Raw genomic sequence first — 23,437 nt, 5'->3', positions numbered from 1 at the left:
AAATGGTTTATGTAACCCTTCTCCATTCAATCAATCAATCAAAATTGGTTTTAAAAAAAACGAAGTTAAAAATCAATCAAAAAAAAAAAAAAAAAAAAAAGGATTTCAAGGTATTCTTTATGATTTCTACTCTTTTAAGTAGTGTCACTACAATGACAGCGTCGCAGTGGTATTCTTTCCCTCCTTCCATGCACAGGCAAAAGACATGTCTTTTGGAGGACTCCGAGTGTTTGATTAATTTTGTTGCTCCATTGATCTAATATGATATAAAATAATTGGTCTAATATGATATAAAATAATAATAATAATTCCAAAAGTGTAACAAACCCCTATAACTTTCAACCATATTTTTAGTTGTAAACTATATACTATTATGAAGAATACAGAAAAGGTCCACTAAATAATTCGAATTCAAATAAACCAATATATTACTAACATATATTCAGACTAATTAATTGAAATGAATATCAAAGTTTCGTAATTAGTTACCTTTAATTTAATTTTTATCTCTTTGGATAACGAGCTGTAAAGTTTAAAGTTAATTCACATATATACTATTTATAAACCAATAACAAGGAAACTGAAGGGTTACTAAAACTAAGGACCTTTAATTTTCAGAAAAATAAATCTATAAGCCATGTTTCATCGAATTTTATCTATTTACCGTATTTTTTAGGTAATTAATATAGCATTACTTTCTTTGTTGTTATCCTCAGTCTTGATGGATGGATCTTTAATTTCAACAATGCTACCAAATATTTCGACACAAATGGGGTTTGACAAGTATATATATATATATATATAAAATTTTATATAAATAGGGATGTGGACAAAAAAATGTGTTTATTTTAATTATTTTTTATCTTTTACTCTATAAGATATTAAGATTGAACAACAAATAAATTCATAAAAAAAACCGTTATTAGTGACAAAACAATAATAATGATAATAATAATAATAATAATTAAATTACAGTAACATAAAGAGAATTGACTTGGTTCACTGCATTCACAAATCGATTTGACTGGTTAGATGTAATCTTCTGAATGCAGAGTCTTGGCCGCATGCACGCGACTTTAATGGATAAGACCCGACTCTTCATTATTTTTAATAAGGGAGTCCCACGAGTCATGTACTTGTTCTGTCGTGACTTACGAAGGGACCTGGGAAAGGAAGATGATTGATCCAATGTTAGGAGACTGGAGTAGTGATGCTTCACAATAATTGTTGGATAAAATGATCCACCGACAGAAACAATGTTAGGAGACTGGAGTAGTGATGCTTCACAATAATTGTTGGATAAAATGATCCACCGACCCAAACTTTTAATTGGCTGAAATTATCTTTCGACATATCATATTTATAAATAAAATACATATACATATACATATATATCTTCATATGTGTGGTGAGTCTAATAACAGACGGATGTCGAAATTTATTTCATCCAAACATATTAAATATGATAAAGAATTATTATTTTTTAAGTGCAATAATGGTGCATTAATAAAGATTCAGATAATATATTACTATTATTTGCAAAAATTATAGATGAAGAAACTTTAAAATATAAAATATAGACATCAAGGTTATAAAATTATAATAATAAATTCAAATAAGAAAAAGAGAAAAAAAAAAAAAAAAAAAAAAAAGAAAGTTACACCATGATTGATTCAATGTTAGGAGACAGGAACCATGATGCTTCATAATAATTATTGGATGAAATTATCTACCGACAGGAACTCGTGATTGGATAAAATTATCTATCGACGTATCACACTTACAAATAAAATATATATACACATACACATATATCTTTATATGTGTGGTGAGTCAGATGAATGCCGAAATTTATTTCATCCAAGCATATTGAATATGATAAAGAATTATTGTTTTTTAAGTGCAATAATGGTGCATTAATAAAGATTCAGATAGTATATTACTATTATTTGCAAAAATTATAGATGAAGAAACTTTAAAATATAAAATACAGACATCAAGTTTATAAAATTATAATAACAAATTTAAATAAGAAAAAGAGAAAAAAAAAAAAAAAAAAAAAAAAAAAAAGTTACACCATGATTGATCCAATGTTAGGAGACAGGAACCGTGATGCTTCATATTGAATATGATAAAGAATTATTATTTTTTAAGTGCAATAATGGTGCATTAATAAAAATTCAGATAGTATATTACTATTATTTGCAAAAATTATAGATGAAGAAACTTTAAAATATAAAATACAGACATCAAGTTTATAAAATTATAATAACAAATTTAAATAAGAAAAAGAGAAAAAAAAAAAAAAAAAAAAAGTTACACCATGATTGATCCAATGTTAGGAGACAGGAACCGTGATGCTTCATAATAATTGTTGGATGAAATTATCTTGTGATTGGATGAAATTATCTACCGACATATCACACTTACAAATAAAATATATATACACATACACATACATCTTCATATGTGTGGTGAGTCTAGTAACAGAAATTTATTTCATCCAAGCATATTGAATATGATAAAGAATTATTATTATTTAAGTGCAATAATGGTGCATTAACAAATATTCGGATAGTACATTACTATTATTTGCAAAAGTTATAGATGACGAAACTTTAAAATATAAAATACAGACATCAGGTTTATAAAATTATAATAATAAATTTAAATAAGAAAAAGAGAAAAAAAAAAAAAAAAAAAAAAGTTACACCATGATTGATCCAATGTTAAGAGACTGGAACCCGTGATGTTTCACAATAATTGTTGGATGAAATTAGTTACCGACAGGAACCTGTGATTGGATGAAATTATCTACCGACATATCCCACTTACAAATAAAATATATATACACATACACATACATCTTCATATGTGTGGTGAGTCTGGTAACAGATGGATGCCGAAATTTATTTCATCCAAGCATATTGAATATGATAAAAAATTATTATTTTTTAAGTGCAATAATGGTGCATTAACAAAGATTCAGATAATACATTACTATTACTATTATTTCAGATAGTATATTACTATTATTTGCAAAAATTATAGATGACGAAACTTTAAAATATAAAATACAGACATCAAGTTTATAAAATAATAATAATAAATTTAAATAAGAAAAAGAGAAAAAGAGAAAAAGAAAAAAAAAAAAGAAAAAGTTACACCATGATTGATACAATGTTAAGAGACAGGAACCGTGATGCTTCACAATAATTGTTGGATGAAATTATCTACCGATAGGAACCCGTGATTTGATGAAATTATTTACCGACATATCATACTTACAAATAAAATATATATACACATACACATATATCTTCATATGTGTGGTGAGTTTGGTAACAGACGGATGTCGAAATTTATTTCATCCAAGCATATTGAATATGATAAAAAATTATTATTTTTTAAGTGCAATAATGGTGCATTAATAAAGATTCAGATAGTATATTACTATTATTTGCAAAAATTATAGATGAAGAAACTTTAAAATATAAAATACAGACATCAAGTTTATAAAATTATAATAATAAATTTAAATAAGAAAAAGAGAGAAAAAAAAAAGTTACACCATGATTGATCCAATGTTAGGAAACAGGAGCCCGTGATGCTTCACAATAATTGTTGGATGAAATTATCTACTGACAATAACTGTTATTGGATGAAATTATCTACCGACATATCACACTTACAAATAAAATATATATACACATACACATATATCTTCATATGTGTGGTGAGTCTGGTAATAGACAGATACCGAAATTTATTTCATCCAAGCATATTGAATATGATAAATAGTTATTATTTTTTAAGTGCAATAATGGTGCATTAATAAAGATTCAGATAGTATATTACTATTATTTGCAAAAATTATAGATGAAGAAATTTTAAAATATAAAATACAGACATCAAGTTTATAGAATTATAATAATAAATTTAAATAAGAAAAAGAGAAAAAAAAGAAGTTACATCATGACGAAGATTAATTTGCAACGATCTGAAACAATAACGAAAATAAATTAGGTAATTGATAAAGTGAAGTTCAATATTGCTCGTGCCTTATTGACTGATAAGAGTCTGTTTTTATAACTAATTGAGCCGAGTGTTGGTTGCAATCTTTAAAGAAAAGATTTTGTCCATAATTTGAATTTCATATCATCAAATCAAAGTAACGTTTTGGATTTTATCACCTCATCGCCGTATCATCTTAACAATTTGTTCAGCCTCTTTTATTGATTTCCTAGTCGCACCACATGCACCGCACAGGCATATATGAGTGCGAAAAGGAGAGAGAGGAGAGAGAACTTTGAAGAAAACTTAAAAAAATATTTTAAAAAATTAGAAATTTTAAAGAGGACATTTTTGTAAGACTTCACAATATACATGTCCATAAAGCTAATATAAAAATATTTGACGCGGTCGCTCCGTCTCTATGCTAATCTCGAGGAATTAATTTACTCAAAAGAGGAGATGTCAACCGCCATCATTGTTCTGCTGCTCATCTTGCTTATTCTAATATGTGTTGGAGCGGAAGTAAGAAATGGGAGTCTTCCCGCGTATGAAAGTAAGAAGCCTTCTACAGTTTTACTGTATTCCATCTTTAATTTCCATTTTGATTTGCCAGTAGAAATTCCATTTTAAAAAGTTTTAAAACCATAAGTTGTTTCCATTTCTAACCCATATATGATGATTGAATTGAAAATTAGTCCCTTGAAGTATATGGTTTTTTGAGAATCAAGTAAGTATACACACACACACACACACACACACACACACACACAATAATACAACTTGTTTATACAATATCATAATCTTTTGAGTAGTCGGATTTTAGTTAACATATATGTCATGTAATATGTTAACTAAAATTTTGATTTTTCAGTGAATGCTCTCGGGGAAATAGCAGAACAATTGGGCAAAAAGGATTGGAATTTCAGTTTAAACCCTTGCGATGGAAACTCCAACTGGCAAACACCAAGACCCAGCGAGACACCACTGATTCATAACAACACTGTCAACTGCAGTTGCTCTTATCCTAATGGTGAATGCCACGTCATCAGCATGTATGCTTCCTTTTCATACTATTAAAAATATTTTCACCTTCATTGATTTGAAACTTATTTATGGCGATAAAAAATCAAAATTCTTTCTTCTTGTTCTTTTTACATCACTATATCCTTTAATGATAGAAGAGGGTGTACTGAAGGTAAAAGTTTCTATAATATATATATATATATATATGCCATTTGTTAGTCACAATATCCTTATATACCTTTTACACCCTGTTCCATAGCCTTTTTGCAGTGACATGTAATTTTATTCAATAGTCAGTAATGTAAAATACATTTCACACACACACACACACACATATATATTGAACTCAAACTAGTGAGAGCCTTGTTAAATATGATTACAGAATTGGTCATCTTTATATTGAGTTTTGATATGATAAATCACACTGTATATCTATTGACTTGAAGAGTGTTTTAGGATTTGATTTTGTAATGCATTTAAGCTAGATTTTTGTGTTTTTTTTGTTTTTTACATACAAGGTGCTTTCATGCATATATAATTACTGTTTTTATTTGGTTGCTCTGTTCCTGTTATTCTCTTTTTATGTTTTCCATTCTTTCTTTCTTTCTTCTATACAATTTACCTTCTACACAAAAAAAAAAAAAAGAAGAAGAAGAAGAAAAAAAGAAAGATCTACCAAGCATAGGTCTATCATCACTACATAAAACTTTCTTCTTTGTGAATTGCAAATTTTTTTACTTTTCTTTGTACTTATGCAGCCTTGTGTGTGAGCTGTTCTAACCTGCGCATAAAGGCACACTACAATTACATATCTTTATATGAATCTACTTGCAACCTTAGAGTTGTTCTGGGCATTAAGATATCTGAACGGTTGCCTTGACTCTATAGCTTCATATTGGATTTCCGAAGACACCTTATGATTAATTTCAAGTTTGTTTTTATTTTTTTTATTTTTTTTTTATTTTGACTTCTGACAAAATTGAATTGTTTATATTTTGTATGGAGATACCTTTTTACGTGTACAACCCGAATCTTTTCAAGTGCCTTAGACGTTGTAGTGCACTGGGAAGCATGGAGATCACTCCACAAGGGGTGGGATCCATTCTGCCCGTGGAGTCCACACCCTCTATGGAGTGATCTCTATCATTTTCTGTGCACTGGATCATCTAGTGCATCGGAGAGGATCCAAATTTTTATCTGTAACCTTGTGGCGCGATTATTGCTCCCCAGCCATAGGATCACGTGGACCTACAATGGGACCTATACAATTCATTGACCAAGGAAACATTTATCTTCTCGGTCTTATGTGTACTAAAAAAAATTTGAATATATAATTGATTGAATATCTCCGTGCTTAATTTTTGCTCAGAAAAGATATCTCATTGTTTAATATTGTGAAGATGTACAACTGTACAATTGTAATTTGTATATCATGAAACTATGAGATTAAGGCTCCATTTGTTTTGACGGAAAATATTTTTTTCCTTGGAATATATTTTCTTTTTTCAGGTAAAATATTTTGTTATATTTTTATTTTTCGGTGTTTGGCAAAGGCCTAGATCGAGGTTGAGGTCGAGTCCATCGGGTGGGGCGTGTAAAATAGCTTGCTGAAAATGAATGAATAAGTTATTTTTGTTAGGTTTTAATAATTTTTTAAAAAATATTTTACCCTCAAACAAACGGAGAAAAGAGAAATGATTCTCTAACTGAATAGAATTACTGAAAGGTAAGCTGAAGGGCTGCACAACCCTTAGATGAATGCATTTGAGATTGTGCAACCCTTTGGTGCATAATTCCGGTACTATTCTTCGGATAGAGTAGCATCACTCTTTGGTAAAATTACAGACACTATTCCTTTGTTTTCAAACTTTAAGTTCTCTATAACAATACAATAACCATCTTTTTGTTAAAGTTGCCAGAGACTGACTGCTGTTACTGGAAAATAAAAATTTAAATATGTTCGTTTTGCTCTTGCAACGGGTGTACTTTATTTTTTAAAAGAAGACATGATATAGAAGGCATTTTAGTAAAATCAAAACAATCTTTAACTTGTAAGACTGACCTCTCCTGTTAGGAGAGGTCAATGTAATTGTTGAAAAATGTAGGAGTGGTCTATATTATTTTGCTTAACCTCGGAAGAGGTTAGTGTAATTTACCCTAATGAAGAATTTGAATCACTGTGTTTAGTTAGTCTGAGTTAAGTGACTAGTTTAAAAGAATTCTCGATTACTTTTTAAAAAAAAAAAATTATGGGTTTTGAATGTTAACTGAAACTCACATGAATCTCAATTACCCAATTACCACTTATATTGATTAGTTTAAAAAAAATTCTTACACATTTAAAAAACAACATTTGTTTTCTTTACACCAAGAAAGAACCTCTTCCTTACACCTAACTTGTCCGCAATTAATATGCTAACACATTAGCTTTAAGAAGGAAATTGATGTTTATGTGTAAAGAGACAATTAGTACAACTCAGTTGGAAGTTCTTCTATATATGCTAAATTGAATTATATAATATTGTTCAAACAAAAATCTGAGCCCGTAATTTTTTTGTAAAACAGATCTCTTCAAGGCCAGGACCTTGCTGGTGTGCTACCGCCATCCTTGGCAAAGTTACCATACCTCAAGACAATGTAAGATTTAATAGATTTATATAAATTAGTAACTCTTTTTATTTTTTTATTTTTTATTTCATATCATTTATTAACTTGAAAATATATTTTTCTCTTTGTAGTGATCTCACTCGCAACTATCTCAGTGGTACAATACCCCCAGAATGGGCTTCTACCAAATTGGAATATTTGTAAGCAACTTCTGGACTTCATAGTTTATAGTGCTACAAGATCAGCCAACACTAATTAATTGTTTTCTTGAATTAATTATAGTGAAAATAGTGCATGTTACATGTAGGTCTGTTGCTGTCAACTGCTTATCAGGGCCCATCCCAGCCTACTTGGGAAACATTGCAACTCTCATTTATATGTATGCTCTCTCTCTCACACACACACACAAAACTGTAAAGGAAAAATAATTATCTAGAAGTTTTACATGGTTTACCTCTTTTGTGATTATGATTTGGAAAATTGGTTTTCAGGAGCTTAGAGATCAATCGGTTTAGTGGTATGGTTCCAGCTGAGCTTGGGAAGCTGCCCAACTTGGTGAATCTGTCAGTCCTGTCTCATATGTGTGTGTGTATCATATTTGATATGATATTCTTGATTGTTAACTAATTACATAATCGCTATAAAATTTTGGTCAATGTAGAATTCTCAGTGGTAACAATCTCACAGGAGAGTTGCGGATGGAGCTCACCAATCTAACCAAATTGACAGAACTGTGAGTGTATTAGTGACCTTAGTAATATTGTTTTATAAGAATTAAAGTTGTGTAAAAAACAAGTGTGTGTTTTTGTAATCTTCACTCTTCTCTATTTTGGACCAATGCAGTAGGTTAAGCAATAACAACTTTACTGGAAAATTACCCAGTTTCCAAAGTTGGAAACAACTTCAGATGTTGTAAGTGTTCTTAACTTTTAAAGTATCCATTAATTTTTTGAAGTTAAAGGCCTGCTTGTTCAGCTTTACAAGAATACTTTCGTGTTCTCAGGTAACAGAAAATTTGGAACTAGTTCAAAAATTCTTTTAGTTGCCAGTTTCCTCAAATTTTTATCTGAATAAAGTCACAAAAAGTTATAATTTCACTGAACAGCCCTTGTTAGTTATCTGAAAACACATTTGATACGTGTCAACAGAGAGATCGAAGCTGGTGGTTTCGAAGGACCCATACCTCCTGACATTTCTGTCTTAAATTACTTAACTGAATTGTGAGTTAAACCTTTTCAGGTCATATTTCTAGAGATGATTGATTTCAGTAATATCCTCTTGTGCGTTTATGTAAAAGATAAATAATGTGGAAAGCAATTATACTTGACCGGTTCTCTGTGCAGAAGGATCAGTGACTTATATGGAGGAAATTCAGTTTCAGTTTTTCCGCAGCTAGGAAACATGAAAGGAATGAAATATTTGTGAGTCCTGCATACTAACATTGAAAAATTATCAAAGTATTTTCATTTGTAGTCCCCTGCAATAATACTTGTATGTATCTGGTTTATGTTGCAGGGTGTTGAGGAGCTGTAATATATCTGAAGAAATCCCCAAATATATAGCAGAAATGAACGAATTGAAATATTTGTAACTCTATTACTTCTTGTTTTCTGAATTCTTTTTTATTTTCTTTTTTTTTCATGACAAGTGCATCTTTGATTAGTATCAATTTCCTCGATATCAACTTAACATCTCTGTATATATGCTAACTGTATCAACAATGTGGAGGTTAAAGATCAATTTCATCCTCTATCGTGGTCTTTACTTCTTTTACTGTGCACTAAGTTCCTGCAAACTAAGAATCTTGGCACAGATATGGGATGGGAGAAAACGAGGGAAACTCAAAACTGTTAAATGCAATAGATTGCTTACTCTGAACTACTATTGACTATATATGCAGTTATTAGCCTAGGAGATCATACTAATAGTAGTCTATTTAATAATCATCTCCAAGCTTATGGAGGCACTTTTTGTCACATCAAACATATCTGAAGAAGATTGTCCGCATTTAATTTGCAAATTTTTGCCTTTCAGATGAACCAATTCTCCCTTGCCTTTGGCAGAACTAGGGTTTTATGAAACTATACATTATCTAATATTGGCTTCTTGAGCTGAAGAACCAAATTTGGATCCTTTGGCTATTTTTCCATCGCGAGGAGTGTTGACTTGATGTTCACAATTTGGTTTGGGACTTAGGTCTCCAAACCCTCTTTACCACTTCTTCAACCACCATTTTTTTTACTTCTTGAATTACACTTCTCCAAATGCCTTTGTGAGACTTTGTTAGGTTTGTATTGCACTTTTTATGTGTTTGCATTCAATCTTACTAAACATTTTTTCCCCTTATTGGATTTTAGCATGACAGTGGCCTTGTTATTCTTTGGCAGAGACCTCAGCTTCAACAAGTTGGAAGGGAAAATTCCAAACCTTGAAGGACTCAGAAGTGTGAAAAAAATGTAAGTAACTAAATTCAGTAGGGCAACCTGCCATGTAATTAATTTTTGATGTACAAAAGTTTGTGAGATATGGATCTTGTAATTGGCTAATTTCGGTGTTAAAATGTGTCTGATCAAGTTGTAATTTTTGTTTTACCTTGAGTCTCGATATCGGAAGCGGAACTAAACATGCAAGCATACTTTGATTCGATGAGAACATTATTTAGTATAGGTATGTGAATGAGGATACATATTGCACGTTTAGATTTAAGTCAGATTAGGTTGCAATCATATTTTTGGCTTTAAAATTGCAAACTGCCACAGTCTGACCGGTCCAACTTATTTCCCACCGGTTGTACTTGGTGAATAGCCTTGAAACAAATTTTCGAAATTGACGAACAGGCCAGTGGCCTAGCGGTAACAGACCCCTACTTCCCAAAGGGAGGTCAGGGATTCAAGCCTAAGTGGAGGTATGTGTGTTTGAGTACCAACTAAGAAAAAAAAAAAAAAAAAAAATCGAAATTGTAAGATTGCGACTGTTAAAGTCAGACAAGTGCCACTAAGTCCAACCGGTCACACTTTATAGGATTAAAGGAAACTTCAGTTTTTGTAAAATTCTTCTTTCCTTTTTTACAAAGACTTGTTAGGGAAGTCCATGTACAACCATGACTGATTTACCAAGTTAGGTTCGGACTCTCTATATAAACACTTTTTTTCTCATGATTTCATACGGCTTTTGAAATCAAAATTCAGCAATTTCAGTGAACCTTTCTGATCTGTTTTATTTTTTCTGTTATGAGAGCACACACTATTTTACACGAGTGATATTAGGTTGGTGTTTTCTCTCTGATCAAAGTTCGTGCCAATTAAAGATTCTATTGATTTCGCCCCATAGACCCTAACTGAACCTTGATTCCCCTTGGGAACCCCTTTCCAACCAAAGAAGGGATACGAACAGAAGCCTGAACTTGGTCTTCAACCTCCTCTTCTAATTGAGCTAGACTTAAGAAAAAATGATCCATCGACAACTACATTTTAGAATGCTCGTATGGATACAACTACATTTTAGAATGTTCGTATGGATGGGGTGGCCGAATATGAGGTATTTCATTGATTAAATGCAGCTCCCCGGCAACAATTTTGGCACCCCCTGTGGGACCAATAGTTTCAAAGTCAAGGTAATGGCCAGAATCAAGTGCTCCCCAATGAAAATGGTACTAGAAGCACAACCTCCGGTAGTTTATACCATATTGAATTCAAATTAATATTTCATTGGATGGATGCCCGATAAGTGAATGTCGATTTCCTCTTTGAGCCTATGTTGTTTTCATCGTCAGGAGTTGGAATATTCATTTTCTGATTCTTCTGCCAAGATACCTCTTGGATCCAAAAGCGAGGACCGTCCGAATCGACAGAATAGTTTTAGTGTACAAATAGCAGGGTTTTCGCTTTACCTTCTTAAATTCATATTTGAAGGAAGGAGGATTTGATTGTGCTACAAAGGGGACAGAGCATTCGCGGAGTGTTCGTGTTCCCTTCTACGAGGATTGAGGAGTAAGCCTGAAGTCAAGAGTGTTTGGACGGGGAATTGCAAAGCCAAAGGCTTTCAACAACTACTTCTTGGTAGAGTGGAGTGAGTGTGAGCTTGAGTCAGAATCTATTGTACTTTGCTTCGAGATAGTGGATCGTTTCGTTCGAGATTGCAAAAGTCTCCGTGGTTTTTGTCCCAGTTGGTCGGATTTCTTCCAACAAGGGTTTCCACTCTAAAAATCCCGGTGTCATTCTAAACTTTAGTTTATCTACTTGCCTTATATTTCTGTTATAATTTTAATTGTGCGGGTAAAATTAAAATTTGGATAACAGAGCATGTTAAACCTATTCACCTCCCTCTATGTGTTTTGATAAACTGATATTCCACTACCATTCTGCATAGAGCAACTCACAAAATCTTCCCTGTAAATTTTCGTATGTAGTTTGGCATTGCCTTATTGTGTTGATCCATGCATGATTATTCCAACCTTGGATTCCTTCAAATGTTAATGTAATAAGAAGCCTTGTGATATGTAGAAAAAAGCCTTCCTATACTTAAGATTTAGATTATCTCACAGATTTTAGAAGTTCATGCCACTTATTTATTCTGCATTACATATTGGAATAATAGCAATGTAAATGCTAATGTAATCGGAATGAGACTGTTGAACACTGATTAGGTATCTGACAAGCAACCTGCTTTCTGGGCCCATACCAGAATGGATCAAGAGCAGAAGTTCTAGCTAGTAAGTTCTTCATCCTGAATTTATATCAGTTTTTCATGAAACCTTATTCTTTTCTATAATTTAATATTCTAATTTTAAATACATGGAAACAGTAGATATGTGCCTATATGTATTTATAGACACTCAATTCATCCACTGATCAACGGTGGTTTAAATCATGATCTGATCTCTTTGGGGGTCATTCTCCTGTGGTGTTTCTGCCTTGTGCTTTTGTGAAGCAATCCTGATTTGCTTACTGTTCCGTTTACTTTGTTGTCCATGTGCAACTAGTGAAAAGAAAAAATAGAAGTTTAATTCTGGTTTCTACCTTTTGTTGTTGGATGCTAGATGTTTGACCCACATGGCAATTTTGTTGCCAAGAACATAATTCAGCAGGGTCTGAATTTGCTTTTCGATGGTTTAGGTAATGAGAGAGAAAAAGAAAGCCCAAAAGAATATAAAGAAAAATGTGCTGTTGAGCAACTTATATTACAAAAGGTCATAGAATGTTAAAAGTGACATTTCTTGAAACATTGGATCAATTTTCTGTTCCAATCTTCTTCTAATATGTGTCTTGTTATTTTTTCCCCGTTATTTTTGATGGACCTAAAAATGAGTTAAATATTAATATATTTTTGTGCAGCTATATAGATCTCTCTTACAATAACTTTTCTGAGGACTCTATACCGAATTTTTGTCCGGCTAACCTGTAAGTATCATAATCCCTTCTTGATTTCGGCTTCCCCTAGCTTCCGCTTCATATGTTTTTTCATTCACTTATTATTTTGTTAATATAAAGTTTGGTCCATTATTTTATAGAAACTTGTTCAGAAGCTTTTCTAAAGGAAACAACTCGTAAGCTTTTAACTTATTCCTAACTTATTTGGCAAGAACTTTGAGGAGCTTCCATATATTTTAATTCACTTTTATATTGCATAACTTTGCTTCTTAACCTTTTCTCATACTACATCAATTTAGAGAATTGGGGAAGTGCTTCAAGCAAAATTATCTTCTTTGTTCAGAAGGTAAGTATATATTATTCTGAATTACAATTGATGATTATGCTTAAAATTATATTTTAGATACATCTTCAAGCCTTATCTGTTGATACTTAAACAAGGTGCAAGTTCAATAGGTCGACCTTTCATGTTTTATAGGAAAGGATTTTCATTAAATGTATATCTACATATATATAACATAGTTATTTTTTTTTTTTGTTTTCTTTTTCGATTTTTCTCTGTGGTCTTCCTTTAATGTTTCATCATTTTTTATTATGTTGCTTCTTTGGTGAAGACCAATATTCATTTCATATCAATTGTGGTGGAGCAAAAATTACCATTGGAAACACCATTTATGAAGCAGATGAAGACCAAGGAAATTCAGCAAAATTTGTTCCTAAAGGAGTAAATTGGGGAACTAGTATCAGTGGAGACTTCTGGGAACGTGAATTAGATAAGGATTACATTGCAGAAAATGTATCTGTCTTGAGAATGAAAGACTCTGAATTGTACACAAGGGCTCGCCTGTCTCCTCTATCTCTCACTTATTATGGGCGTTGCTTGGCAAATGGGAAATATACTGTTACACTCCACTTTGCAGAGATAATTTTTAGAGAGAACCAATCTTTTCAGAGTCTTGGAAGACGGATGTTTGATATTTATATACAGGTAGTTAATAACATTATAACTGCAATTTTAGTATGCAATGCAACTATGATTGATTAAATTAGTTTGTTACAGGATGAGCTAGTTTTGAAGGATTTTGATATTGAACATGAAGCACAAGGGGTTGATAAGGTGTGTATAAAGAAATGGAAAGCAATTGTGAAGGATAAAACTATAGAGATTCGCTTTCATTGGGCTGGGAAAGGAACAACAAAAGTCCCTTTTAGTGGAAGCTACGGTACTCTCGTATCAGCTATTTCTGTGGCATCTGGTAAGTAGTGCTGTGTGAAGACTTTACTAATCTTTCTTATAGCTCTTTCTCTCTGTGGGTAGGTAAGACACATACGCTATTAAGAAAAGGTGAAAATTTTAAATTAGGCTAATTTGAAACTTCAGAGAACACAAAATATTCACTGCCTATTTTCTTCTCCTAGAGTTTTATATTTGTTTGAGTTATCGAATAAAATTTTATCATTAGAATTTCAAATATTTTGATTGTTCAGGCTGCATACAAAACTGTGTGCAATTTAACAGTCTATGTTATCTGCTTTTGTTTTGTATAGACAACCCTCCTGATGGCAAAAAGAAGATATCCATTATAGTTGGAGCTGTGGCTTCAGCATTATGCCTCATTCTCATAGTTTTTGGTATTGTTTGGTGGAAAGGCTTTTTTGGGAACAGAACCTCAAGGGAACAAGGTGGTGTAATCTACTCAACGAACTTTGTTTTGGAATGGATAACCAGAAACTTTTCAATATTCTATTCTATTGAGATGACCTCGAAACACTGTATGACAGATTAGAATAGTTCTTATGAGTATTTTAGAAGGTGCAGATTATTACTGATCAATTTAAAGTATGATACAAATAAACTCACATTTTATTTGTAGACTGCTACCATTATCCAAATTAGGGAGTTCATAAATTTATAATAAAATTTAGAACAAATCTGGCTTCTAATTTCTCAAGCCCACTTGAGCCTGCGCTTTACTGATTAGTAGTCTTTCTTGGATCCTAAAATGTCCATGTCTTATATATGCAGTAGTAATAACAAATAGACATATCTCAAATTCTGAGGAAAAGGAATGGTATATGGTTCTTTTTCAATTTCTGATTATCTTGAAAATTCAAGTTGTGTTCTGACTCCTTAGTGAGTCAGAAATCATTCTTTCTGCTCTATATGATAACTAACAAATATAGAATAGGCTGAGGTTTCTGTGGTGCTGTTGGTTACAGATATTATTTCTTTCCTACAACTTTTCTGCAATCAAAGAAGACATTAGCTTTTCTAAATGCGTATCTTGATCTCATTCTTTCAAAATTTTGCCCTTTTAATCAAGATGCACTTGTATATTCAGCTAAAAGCAAAATTAATACTTTGTAAGATGCAATTCAACATCTTAACCTTGTTCTTCTACAGATTTGAGAGGATTAGACCTGCAAACTTGTTTATTTACCTTTAGACAAATTAAAGCCGCCACTAACAACTTTGATGTTGCAAACAAGATAGGAGAAGGTGGTTTTGGATCTGTCTACAAGGTATATATTGAGCCCTTTTTTTTTTCCTGTGTTTTTGTGCTTGTTTAAAGCCTTTTATTTGTGTGGTTATGGCATTTGGAGAACAATTTACATCTTAAAGGCTACTCACTTCTATTACATTTTCAGGGTATACTACTGGATGGTACTGTAATTGCAGTTAAGCAACTTTCTTCCCGATCAAATCAAGGAAATCGTGAATTTGTGAATGAAATAGGCATGATTTCTGGTTTACAGCACCCTAATCTTGCAAGATTGTATGGATGTTGTATTGAACGTAGTCAATTACTATTGGTATATGAATACATGGAGAACAATAGCCTCGCCAGTGCTTTGTTTGGTAAGTTAACCGTTTTTATTTCATCATGCATGCTATGTTAATTAGACTGAATAAGAGTGAGTAACCAAACAATATGACAACTATTAACCAACAATCAATGCGGTAGATGTACTTTGATTGCGCTATCAATGTTAACAGCAGGTCCAGTGGAGGGGCAATTGAAATTGGACTGGCCTTCAAGGCAAAGAATTTGTATTGGCATTGCAAAAGGCCTAGCTTTCCTGCATGAGGAATCTACACTGAAAATTGTTCATAGAGACATCAAGGCTACCAATGTATTGCTTGATAGGGATCTTAACCCTAAAATCTCCGACTTTGGTTTGGCCAAGCTTCACGAAGAGAATTCCCACATTAACACCAGAATTGCTGGAACCATGTGAGTTTCCAATCCACTCTTTCCTTCAAGATTACTCTAACATTGTTGCATTTTCATAGAAATGTGCATCTTAAATTGCCTGCTAAAAATTGACATCAATTATATTAGTTCGTCTCTGAATACTATGTGAGAACATGAATATGAACGGTGTTGGCTGAAATTACATGGTTGAGTTGCAGTCCTAGAAGTAACCAAAATAGGGCAGCTTTCAAAATCTTTTCAGATTGACAAGTTTATTTCGGTTTCTGCATTAAGCAGTGCTACCATACTTGTGAAAAGGTTGTTCACTGCATATGCCATTCTTTAATGATTTTCATTTTTTGAGAACTAGTTCATACAGTAATGTTGAACAATGGGTGATGGTCATCTATATCTTGATAATCAACCATGCAAATTTCATGTAACTTTGACGGAGGATGGGCTCTTTGCTTCATAATAGAGGGTATCACATTTGAATGATACATGAATAGCAATTCAGGTCACATTGGATAAAGTAGAAAGATCAACGAACCCCACCATACCCATACCAATATCTAACTGTTTGTGTGTTTGGCTTGGTTGTGTACCCACTCAAAGTGTATGTCGTCTTCTATTTTTTTTCTTCTGCTGAGAGTTTTTTGCTACAAATCATTATGTTCCTATGGTTTAAGTTGTTCATTTCATTTTTTTTTTTTTTTTTTTGAAATCTCGATAACATTATGAAGTTAAGATTCCTTTTATTGTGACAAAATCTATTAATTTTAATTTGCTCATGTACGATGAACTAATGAACTTTTCACCATATTTTGATGACGTTATGTGATATTGTGGCTCGAATTTGGTGCCGGGTCGCGTTGCGTCCTATTTATGACCCGAGGGAAAACTTTGACCAATTTTTTGCTCATGGGTCGTGGACCCTAATTATTCTCTTGTAGCTCGATATTTAAGGGCGCTTAGGGTTTGGAGTGGAGGATAAGAGAAACTCTGAAATTCGTACAGAAACAGAGTGGGGCTAAAAACTTGTAATCTTCAATTTTACACATAGTGAAAACTTTCGCCACATACCAACCGTGGACGGCTGTTGCCGAACCACGTATAAATCTTTGTGTTCTTTGTGGGGCGTATTTACTTTTCTGTCGTGATTCTTGATTCAACTTAGGTTCGTTACGTTTGTCATAACACCTTATAAATTTCATGACTGATTTCCCAACTGCCAGTAGAAGTATTTTGCCACTTCAATTGTCATATTTGTTGTACATAAAACCTCATACTAGTAAAATAGAAGTAACAGAACAATCTTTGTTGTGCAGAGGGTACATGGCACCAGAATATGCATTATGGGGTTACTTGACCGACAAAGCAGATGTCTATAGCTTTGGAGTTGTTGCATTGGAGATTGTTGTTGGAAAGAAAAACGTGAAATATCATCCCAATGAGAACTATGCATGTCTTCTTGATTGGGTAAGAATTTCGGCTACTTCTTTGAATGCATTCGATTAGCAGTTTAAAAAACCAGTTTGCTTGCTTTGGGACCTATCCATTTGGCTTAGTCAGCTTGCTTTGATTAATTTCAAACAGGGTAGGAAGCTGTCTGAATTGGTTGTACTAGGGCTAGTTGGGTAGTTTGATTTCCTTATAGGGTTCTAAACTATGTTACATGTGTTGAGAGTTTGTGCGCAGCAGAATGGTTGTGGAATATAATATGGATAGATAATCTAGAGAGATGGTAAATAGATTTTACTTACTCTTTTATCCAATTTTTACTTATTTTAATTTTACCGAAATAAAACTAAAATCAAACCACAAAGCAAAAATAAAGTGCAAGTAAAGTAAATAGAGTTTGAGATATGACACCAGGATTTTATCTTAGAAACCCCAATTGGTAGAATAAACCAATTGTAACAGGAAAAACCTCGTTGGACTTTGCAATCCTGAGATAAATGATCCATTATGTTTGAAGCAAAGTATACCGAACTTTGACTTAGTCTCACACTCTATCATTCTATCAAAAACCAATTGCTGACGATCCCCGACTTTACGACTCCCCCGTCCAACAATTCTCGACCTCAGGCTTACTCTTGATCTCTGTAGAAGAGTTGCAGGTAGATCAGACAACACTCCACGAATGCTCTGACCCCTTCAAAGTGTGATCGCTTTACCCATTTTCTTCTAGATCTGAATTTGATGAAGAATGAATGAGTTATGCTTTTTCAGAATTTCTGAATCTTTGATTATGCTCCAATTCCGATGAAATAGAGAACAACACTTCTAAATCACTCGTATTTATGTGTGCTCTCAAAAATAAAATCAAAAAAATCAGATTGATTTTCTGAATAAAAATCTCTCTTAAAGATGGCTCTCTAATAGATCTAAATTTTGTATGCAAAAGTCGTGTATAAATCTATGTGTATGACAAGGTTTATATAGAGTTTTGAATGTCCTAATCCCTCTGAAAATATAGAAAATTTTGTGTATAGGACTTGGAAGGAAGTTTGGTCCAAAAAGGAATCAAACAGATAAGGAAATTGAAGTTCTATACTGATCAGGACTTCTTGAACCAGTACTAGAATGTGGCTACCAGTTCCAGAAGGTCAGAAGGCTTTCCAACGCACTCTTGCTACTGTTTCAGCCTTTGGCTACCAGTACCAAGAAGTTCCTACCGGTTCCAAATGGACAGAAGTGAATCTACTATTTTCCTACCAGTACTAGATTGTGGTTACCAGTACCAAAAAGATAGAAGTAAATTTCCCGCCAGTACTAGATTTTGGTTGCCAGTACCAAAAAGACAATGTAAATTTCCTTAACACTTCAAACTTCTAAAAATTTCCTAAGTGTTTTCATTCACTCACATACCTTTCTAAAGCATTGTTCTCATCATCTCGGAGTGTAGTAAATCATGAACACTTGAACTTCTTCAAATCCACATTCGATCTTCAACCTTGAAATTCTGAACCGAACTTTTACAACTCGATCGGATCGACTTGTTTTGACAACGAAATTTGCCAATATACAATATATATTTTTCATAATCTCCCCAAAATATACATTTCACAACATGGACTCTTTAAAGGTAAGTGAAGTATTCGTGTCAGACGCACAATACTTGGACACGCGGGATATTTGTCGGACACTTTTGATTGGACATACACCTAAAAAACATTTTCAGTGATTCAACGTTATTATATTATTGCTTCAAAACGAGTGGAATGCCTATATTAAACACCATGATACCTAAAGATGTGATTGATTATACTCTAGAAATAAAATGAAAAACACTAAAAAATATAAATATTTAGCAATGTCCATGTATCCTTAGTCCAGGGACTTGACACGTCCGACGCATGGATACATACCCACCCCTGACACACGTACCCGAGTCCTTGTAACACAAGTTCCAAATATTGATTTGGAAATCACTCTACTTTCGCTGAAATGAAAGGAATTGTTGATATCTGATAGTTACTTATAAATGTGTCTGACTCAGAAATTTAACAAATGAAGAGGATGAATTTAGTCATATTTGGAGTTCAAAAATTGCAGAAAACCAAACTAATTTCTTAATTTAAATATTCATCCAATTATAGATATCGCTTGTATGAGTCATGCTTAATACACTTGTTAGTCTATAGTGACATTACCCAGTGACTGGCTTCTGTTTTTATTCCATTTCCTCCTTGTGCTTATTTCAGGCCTTTGTTTTACAACAAAAAGGAAGTGTAATGGAGTTGGTGGATCAAAAACTGGGTTCCAATTATAACAAAGAAGAGGTATCAAGAATGATCCAAGTAGCACTATTATGCACTAATCCATCTCCAGAACATAGGCCTACCATGTCTGCAGTAGTAAGCATGCTTGAGGGTCGTATCGAGGTTCAGAATATAATCGCAGATCCAAATATCTATGGTGATGATTTAAAGTTCAAATCTCTGAGAGACAGGTATGGTGAGCTGCAACTCCAGAGCTCAAGTGACACTCAGACCTTGTTTGATTTGTCCGAAGCAACACGAAATGGATCTTCGTCCACATCTGCCCAGGATCTCCATTGAGTCGATTTTACTTCTCCATCCTACACACAAACAATGTAGTTCTAATCTCTGTAGAAGCAAATATCCAAGTGTAAATGTTTTGAGCGTGTAATTTGAATAAACATAGTCGTAGCTATGATCTCATTGCATGACTATAGTGTAATGCTCTGCTTGATCATACATTTATTGGTTGCTTATAATTAGACTATCAAAATCTGTGTAATAATAAGATGGCAAATCTATAATTTGAGAATAAATGTTCGACCATATTGCCATTACATGACAGACTAAGTAAGAATGTTTTAATATATCTATTAACTTAGTACTAATTGCGTCCATGGTATTATATTGCAAGAGCAGTTTAGAAAGTGCCGAAAAAACATAACTACAGTAACTAACTATCAAGTTTTACTCGGAAGCTGCATACCATAAAATATGCTCAGCTTGTTTGGTCTTAAACCAATATTAAATTTAAATACAAACAAATAAAACACAATAAATCTTCTCTGATGTCGATCGAATTCATTCTTTAGAGTGGCCGACACACATAGAAGAACCTAATCCATTGCATTCAGCATTTTAAATATATCCGATCACTGTCGTGATTTAAACATACAAGCTGTAGGCCATAATATATATATATATATATATATATATATATATATATTTGACCCAATGCAATGCCTTTTATTATTATTATTATTTTTTGGGTGAGGGAGACACGTGATGTTTTGTTATGACGGTGCATAACAAAAATATATATTTTTCCTATATTGTAGGCAGAATATGTTAATACAGCCTTGTCAGTACAATATATATATATATATAATTCGTCCCCTGCGAATGCCAACATTAAAAGAAATTCTACATAAGTTTGTTATACAACATCTTAAAGCTCATCAACAATTGCATATTAAGAAAATTAGCTGCTTAAACCCCAGCCTGCCAAAGAAAGAAAAAACAATGGGCTCTGAAGCTCTTCTTCCTGTGATAGATTTGTCAGAGCTAAAGCCGGGCACACCTGAGTGGGACTCGGTGAGACCCCGGGTTGAGCAAGCACTCCAAGAATATGGTTGCTTCCAGGCTTTGTTCAACAAAGTTCCTTTTGAGCTTCGAAAATCGATGCTTGGTGCAATGGAAGAGATCTTTGAACTTCCTTTGCAAACAAAATCAAGATTTTTTTGTGCTAAGACGCCCTTCGGTGGCTACACTGCGCACTCACCAACAACACCGTGGGAGAGCATGAATATTGGTAATGTACACATCCCCGACAATCTCACAAGCTTCACTAATCTCTTGTGGCCAGAAGGAAACCCAAGCTCTTGGTAGTAAATTTATTTATTTATTTTGTTGTAAGTTATCTTATGTTACTTTTCTTATTAAATTCTTCGATAACTGTTTTTAGAAAATTGAACTAAAACGAACATTACTTTTGAGCAAATACTGTTCTTTTGGCAGCAAAATTCTACGGTCCTACACAGAGCAACTGTCTGAATTGGATCAAACAATTAGGAGGATGGTTCTGGAGAGCTTTGGTGTTGATCAGAAATACTGTGATGAACACATAGATTTAAGCCGATACACTCTTCGAGTCATGAAGTATGAAGGTCCCGAAACAATGGAGAGCAAGCTTTTGTTGAGACCCCACAGTGATAAGAACCTTTTGGGCATATTGTATCAGCTTAACGAGGTACATGGGTTAGAGGTGCAAAGCAAAGACGGGAAGTGGATCAATGTGAAACCCTTGCCGGACTCTTTCATCGTCATGGCCGGAGATTCTTTCCACGTTAGTTTCTTCACTTCATCCCCTTGCATATATTTATTTTAATATGGGAAGACAGAGAAAAAAGAAACCAGTAATTGAAACTTTCCGAAAAACAAAACAAAAAATCAAATATGGGTGTTTTCTTAAAGCAACTCTCCAGATACTCCTACTATAAGCTAGCCAAAAGAAATTTTAACTTCTTTTTAAGTTTTTTGTCATTAGAAAACTGAAAATTCAGTGAAACATGTCCATAACTTAAAGCCTTATGAAATAATCTAGCTTGGTCAAATCTCTTGGAGTTGATGTTATATATAATTAACCAGAGTCACCGAACTCATTTTGGTCTTAGGCTCAACTCGTCAATTGACCAAGTTTAAAATTAAACACTGTTTCAAAACGAAAAAGAAAATTGAATAAAGGTCGTTGATAAATGTCAAGCAAATTTAAATGATGTATAAGAATGTATATATAGCATGCAAGTATTTAAGGCTCTTTTAGGTTCCACAATCATTCATGTATTGTTATTGTGACACACAAATATCAAATGATAGACTATAAATAAATTACAAAATTCATTTATGGCACCATGGACATTTCTTAGAACTTAAAATTTTACCAATTTGTAGGCATTGACTAATGGGCATGTGCATGCTCCGGTTCATCGGGTTGTGATGACTGAAAATGAAACGAGGTACTCAGTGGGGTTATTTTCGAGCCCAAAAGAAGGTCACATTGTGAAAGTCCCAGACGAGCTAGTGAATGAAGAACACCCATTACGCTTTAAGCCCTTTGAATATATGGAGTATCTCAAATTCTTCGCAACAGAAAAAGGACAGAAATCTCATGAATGCGGCATAAAGGTTTTTTGTGGTATTTGAGATGAATCCGAATCTTTTCCGGTAACGATTTCATATTACTCCTTACAGTTGATGACTTTCACCACTATCAATGTTGAATTTCACTATTATAATAGCAAATGTTTTTTTGTTCAAAAAATTTATAATGGTGAAATTGCACATATAAGCAAATATGTACATAACATATAAAATTTCACAATTATAATAGTAAAATTCACCGTCAATAGTAATAAAGAAAACCAATGGCTGAGAACAACGGAAATCAATACAGGAAATTAAAAGCTTTTGATTCGTTTGGGATTGGCCTAAGGTTAAGGAACAACTACTCAAAGTCTAATTTTCCTCTGCTTTATAAATATGAATAAGGTGTATTTGTTTCTTTTATGCTGTTTGATTGATCGAGTGTATTGACTATCATGGCTTGTCAGGATTAAATTAACACGTCTGCTTGGAACAAACATATTACTTCGGTAATAATAAACCCCAACATTTACGAAAATGATAAGCCTTTTTGAATCTGCATAATTAATTTGAGCAATGCTGTATTACTTAAAATTTTAAG

At 33.0% G+C, this 23,437-nt stretch overlaps 2 protein-coding genes across 5 annotated transcripts; both read left to right on the top strand.

The window, feature by feature from the left end:
• Nucleotides 1-4,418: 4,418 nt before the first annotated feature.
• Nucleotides 4,419-20,431, top strand: LOC132310415 (probable LRR receptor-like serine/threonine-protein kinase At1g07650). Of its 4 annotated transcripts, none has more exons than XM_059808598.1 (24): nt 4,419-4,567; nt 4,886-5,066; nt 7,603-7,674; nt 7,776-7,844; nt 7,952-8,023; nt 8,136-8,207; nt 8,306-8,377; nt 8,488-8,556; nt 8,793-8,864; nt 8,988-9,065; nt 9,160-9,231; nt 10,032-10,100; nt 12,290-12,355; nt 12,978-13,043; nt 13,154-13,189; nt 13,313-13,359; nt 13,628-14,001; nt 14,074-14,269; nt 14,562-14,696; nt 15,418-15,536; nt 15,663-15,873; nt 16,015-16,249; nt 17,539-17,689; nt 19,918-20,431. In XM_059808598.1, the coding sequence occupies exons 1-24, from the start codon at nt 4,474-4,476 to the stop codon at nt 20,272-20,274; spliced, it is 2,985 nt and encodes a 994-aa protein (XP_059664581.1). In that variant the 5' UTR covers nt 4,419-4,473; the 3' UTR covers nt 20,275-20,431. The 4 variants fall into 4 exon arrangements, with proteins under 4 accessions (XP_059664581.1, XP_059664593.1, XP_059664586.1 ...); XM_059808603.1 differs by having other exon boundaries at nt 4,420-4,567; nt 13,697-14,001; nt 16,012-16,249; XM_059808591.1 differs by having other exon boundaries at nt 4,420-4,567; nt 16,012-16,249.
• Nucleotides 20,432-21,090: 659 nt separating this feature from the next.
• LOC132310508 (probable 2-oxoglutarate-dependent dioxygenase AOP1) lies at nt 21,091-23,168 on the top strand. The gene is made up of 3 exons (XM_059808678.1): nt 21,091-21,578; nt 21,712-22,039; nt 22,645-23,168. The coding sequence occupies exons 1-3, from the start codon at nt 21,097-21,099 to the stop codon at nt 22,894-22,896; spliced, it is 1,062 nt and encodes a 353-aa protein (XP_059664661.1). The 5' UTR covers nt 21,091-21,096; the 3' UTR covers nt 22,897-23,168.
• Nucleotides 23,169-23,437: the final 269 nt, after the last annotated feature.

The sequence above is a fragment of the Cornus florida genome, unplaced genomic scaffold (assembly GCF_030987335.1).
Source record: "Cornus florida cultivar Cherokee Brave unplaced genomic scaffold, ASM3098733v1 CherokeeBrave_3.0.0_Hap2_Chr01, whole genome shotgun sequence".
Taxonomy (NCBI): Eukaryota; Viridiplantae; Streptophyta; class Magnoliopsida; order Cornales; family Cornaceae; genus Cornus; species Cornus florida.
The sequence above is the reverse complement of the archived record's forward strand: the minus strand, read 5'-3'. Positions and strand labels throughout refer to the sequence as shown.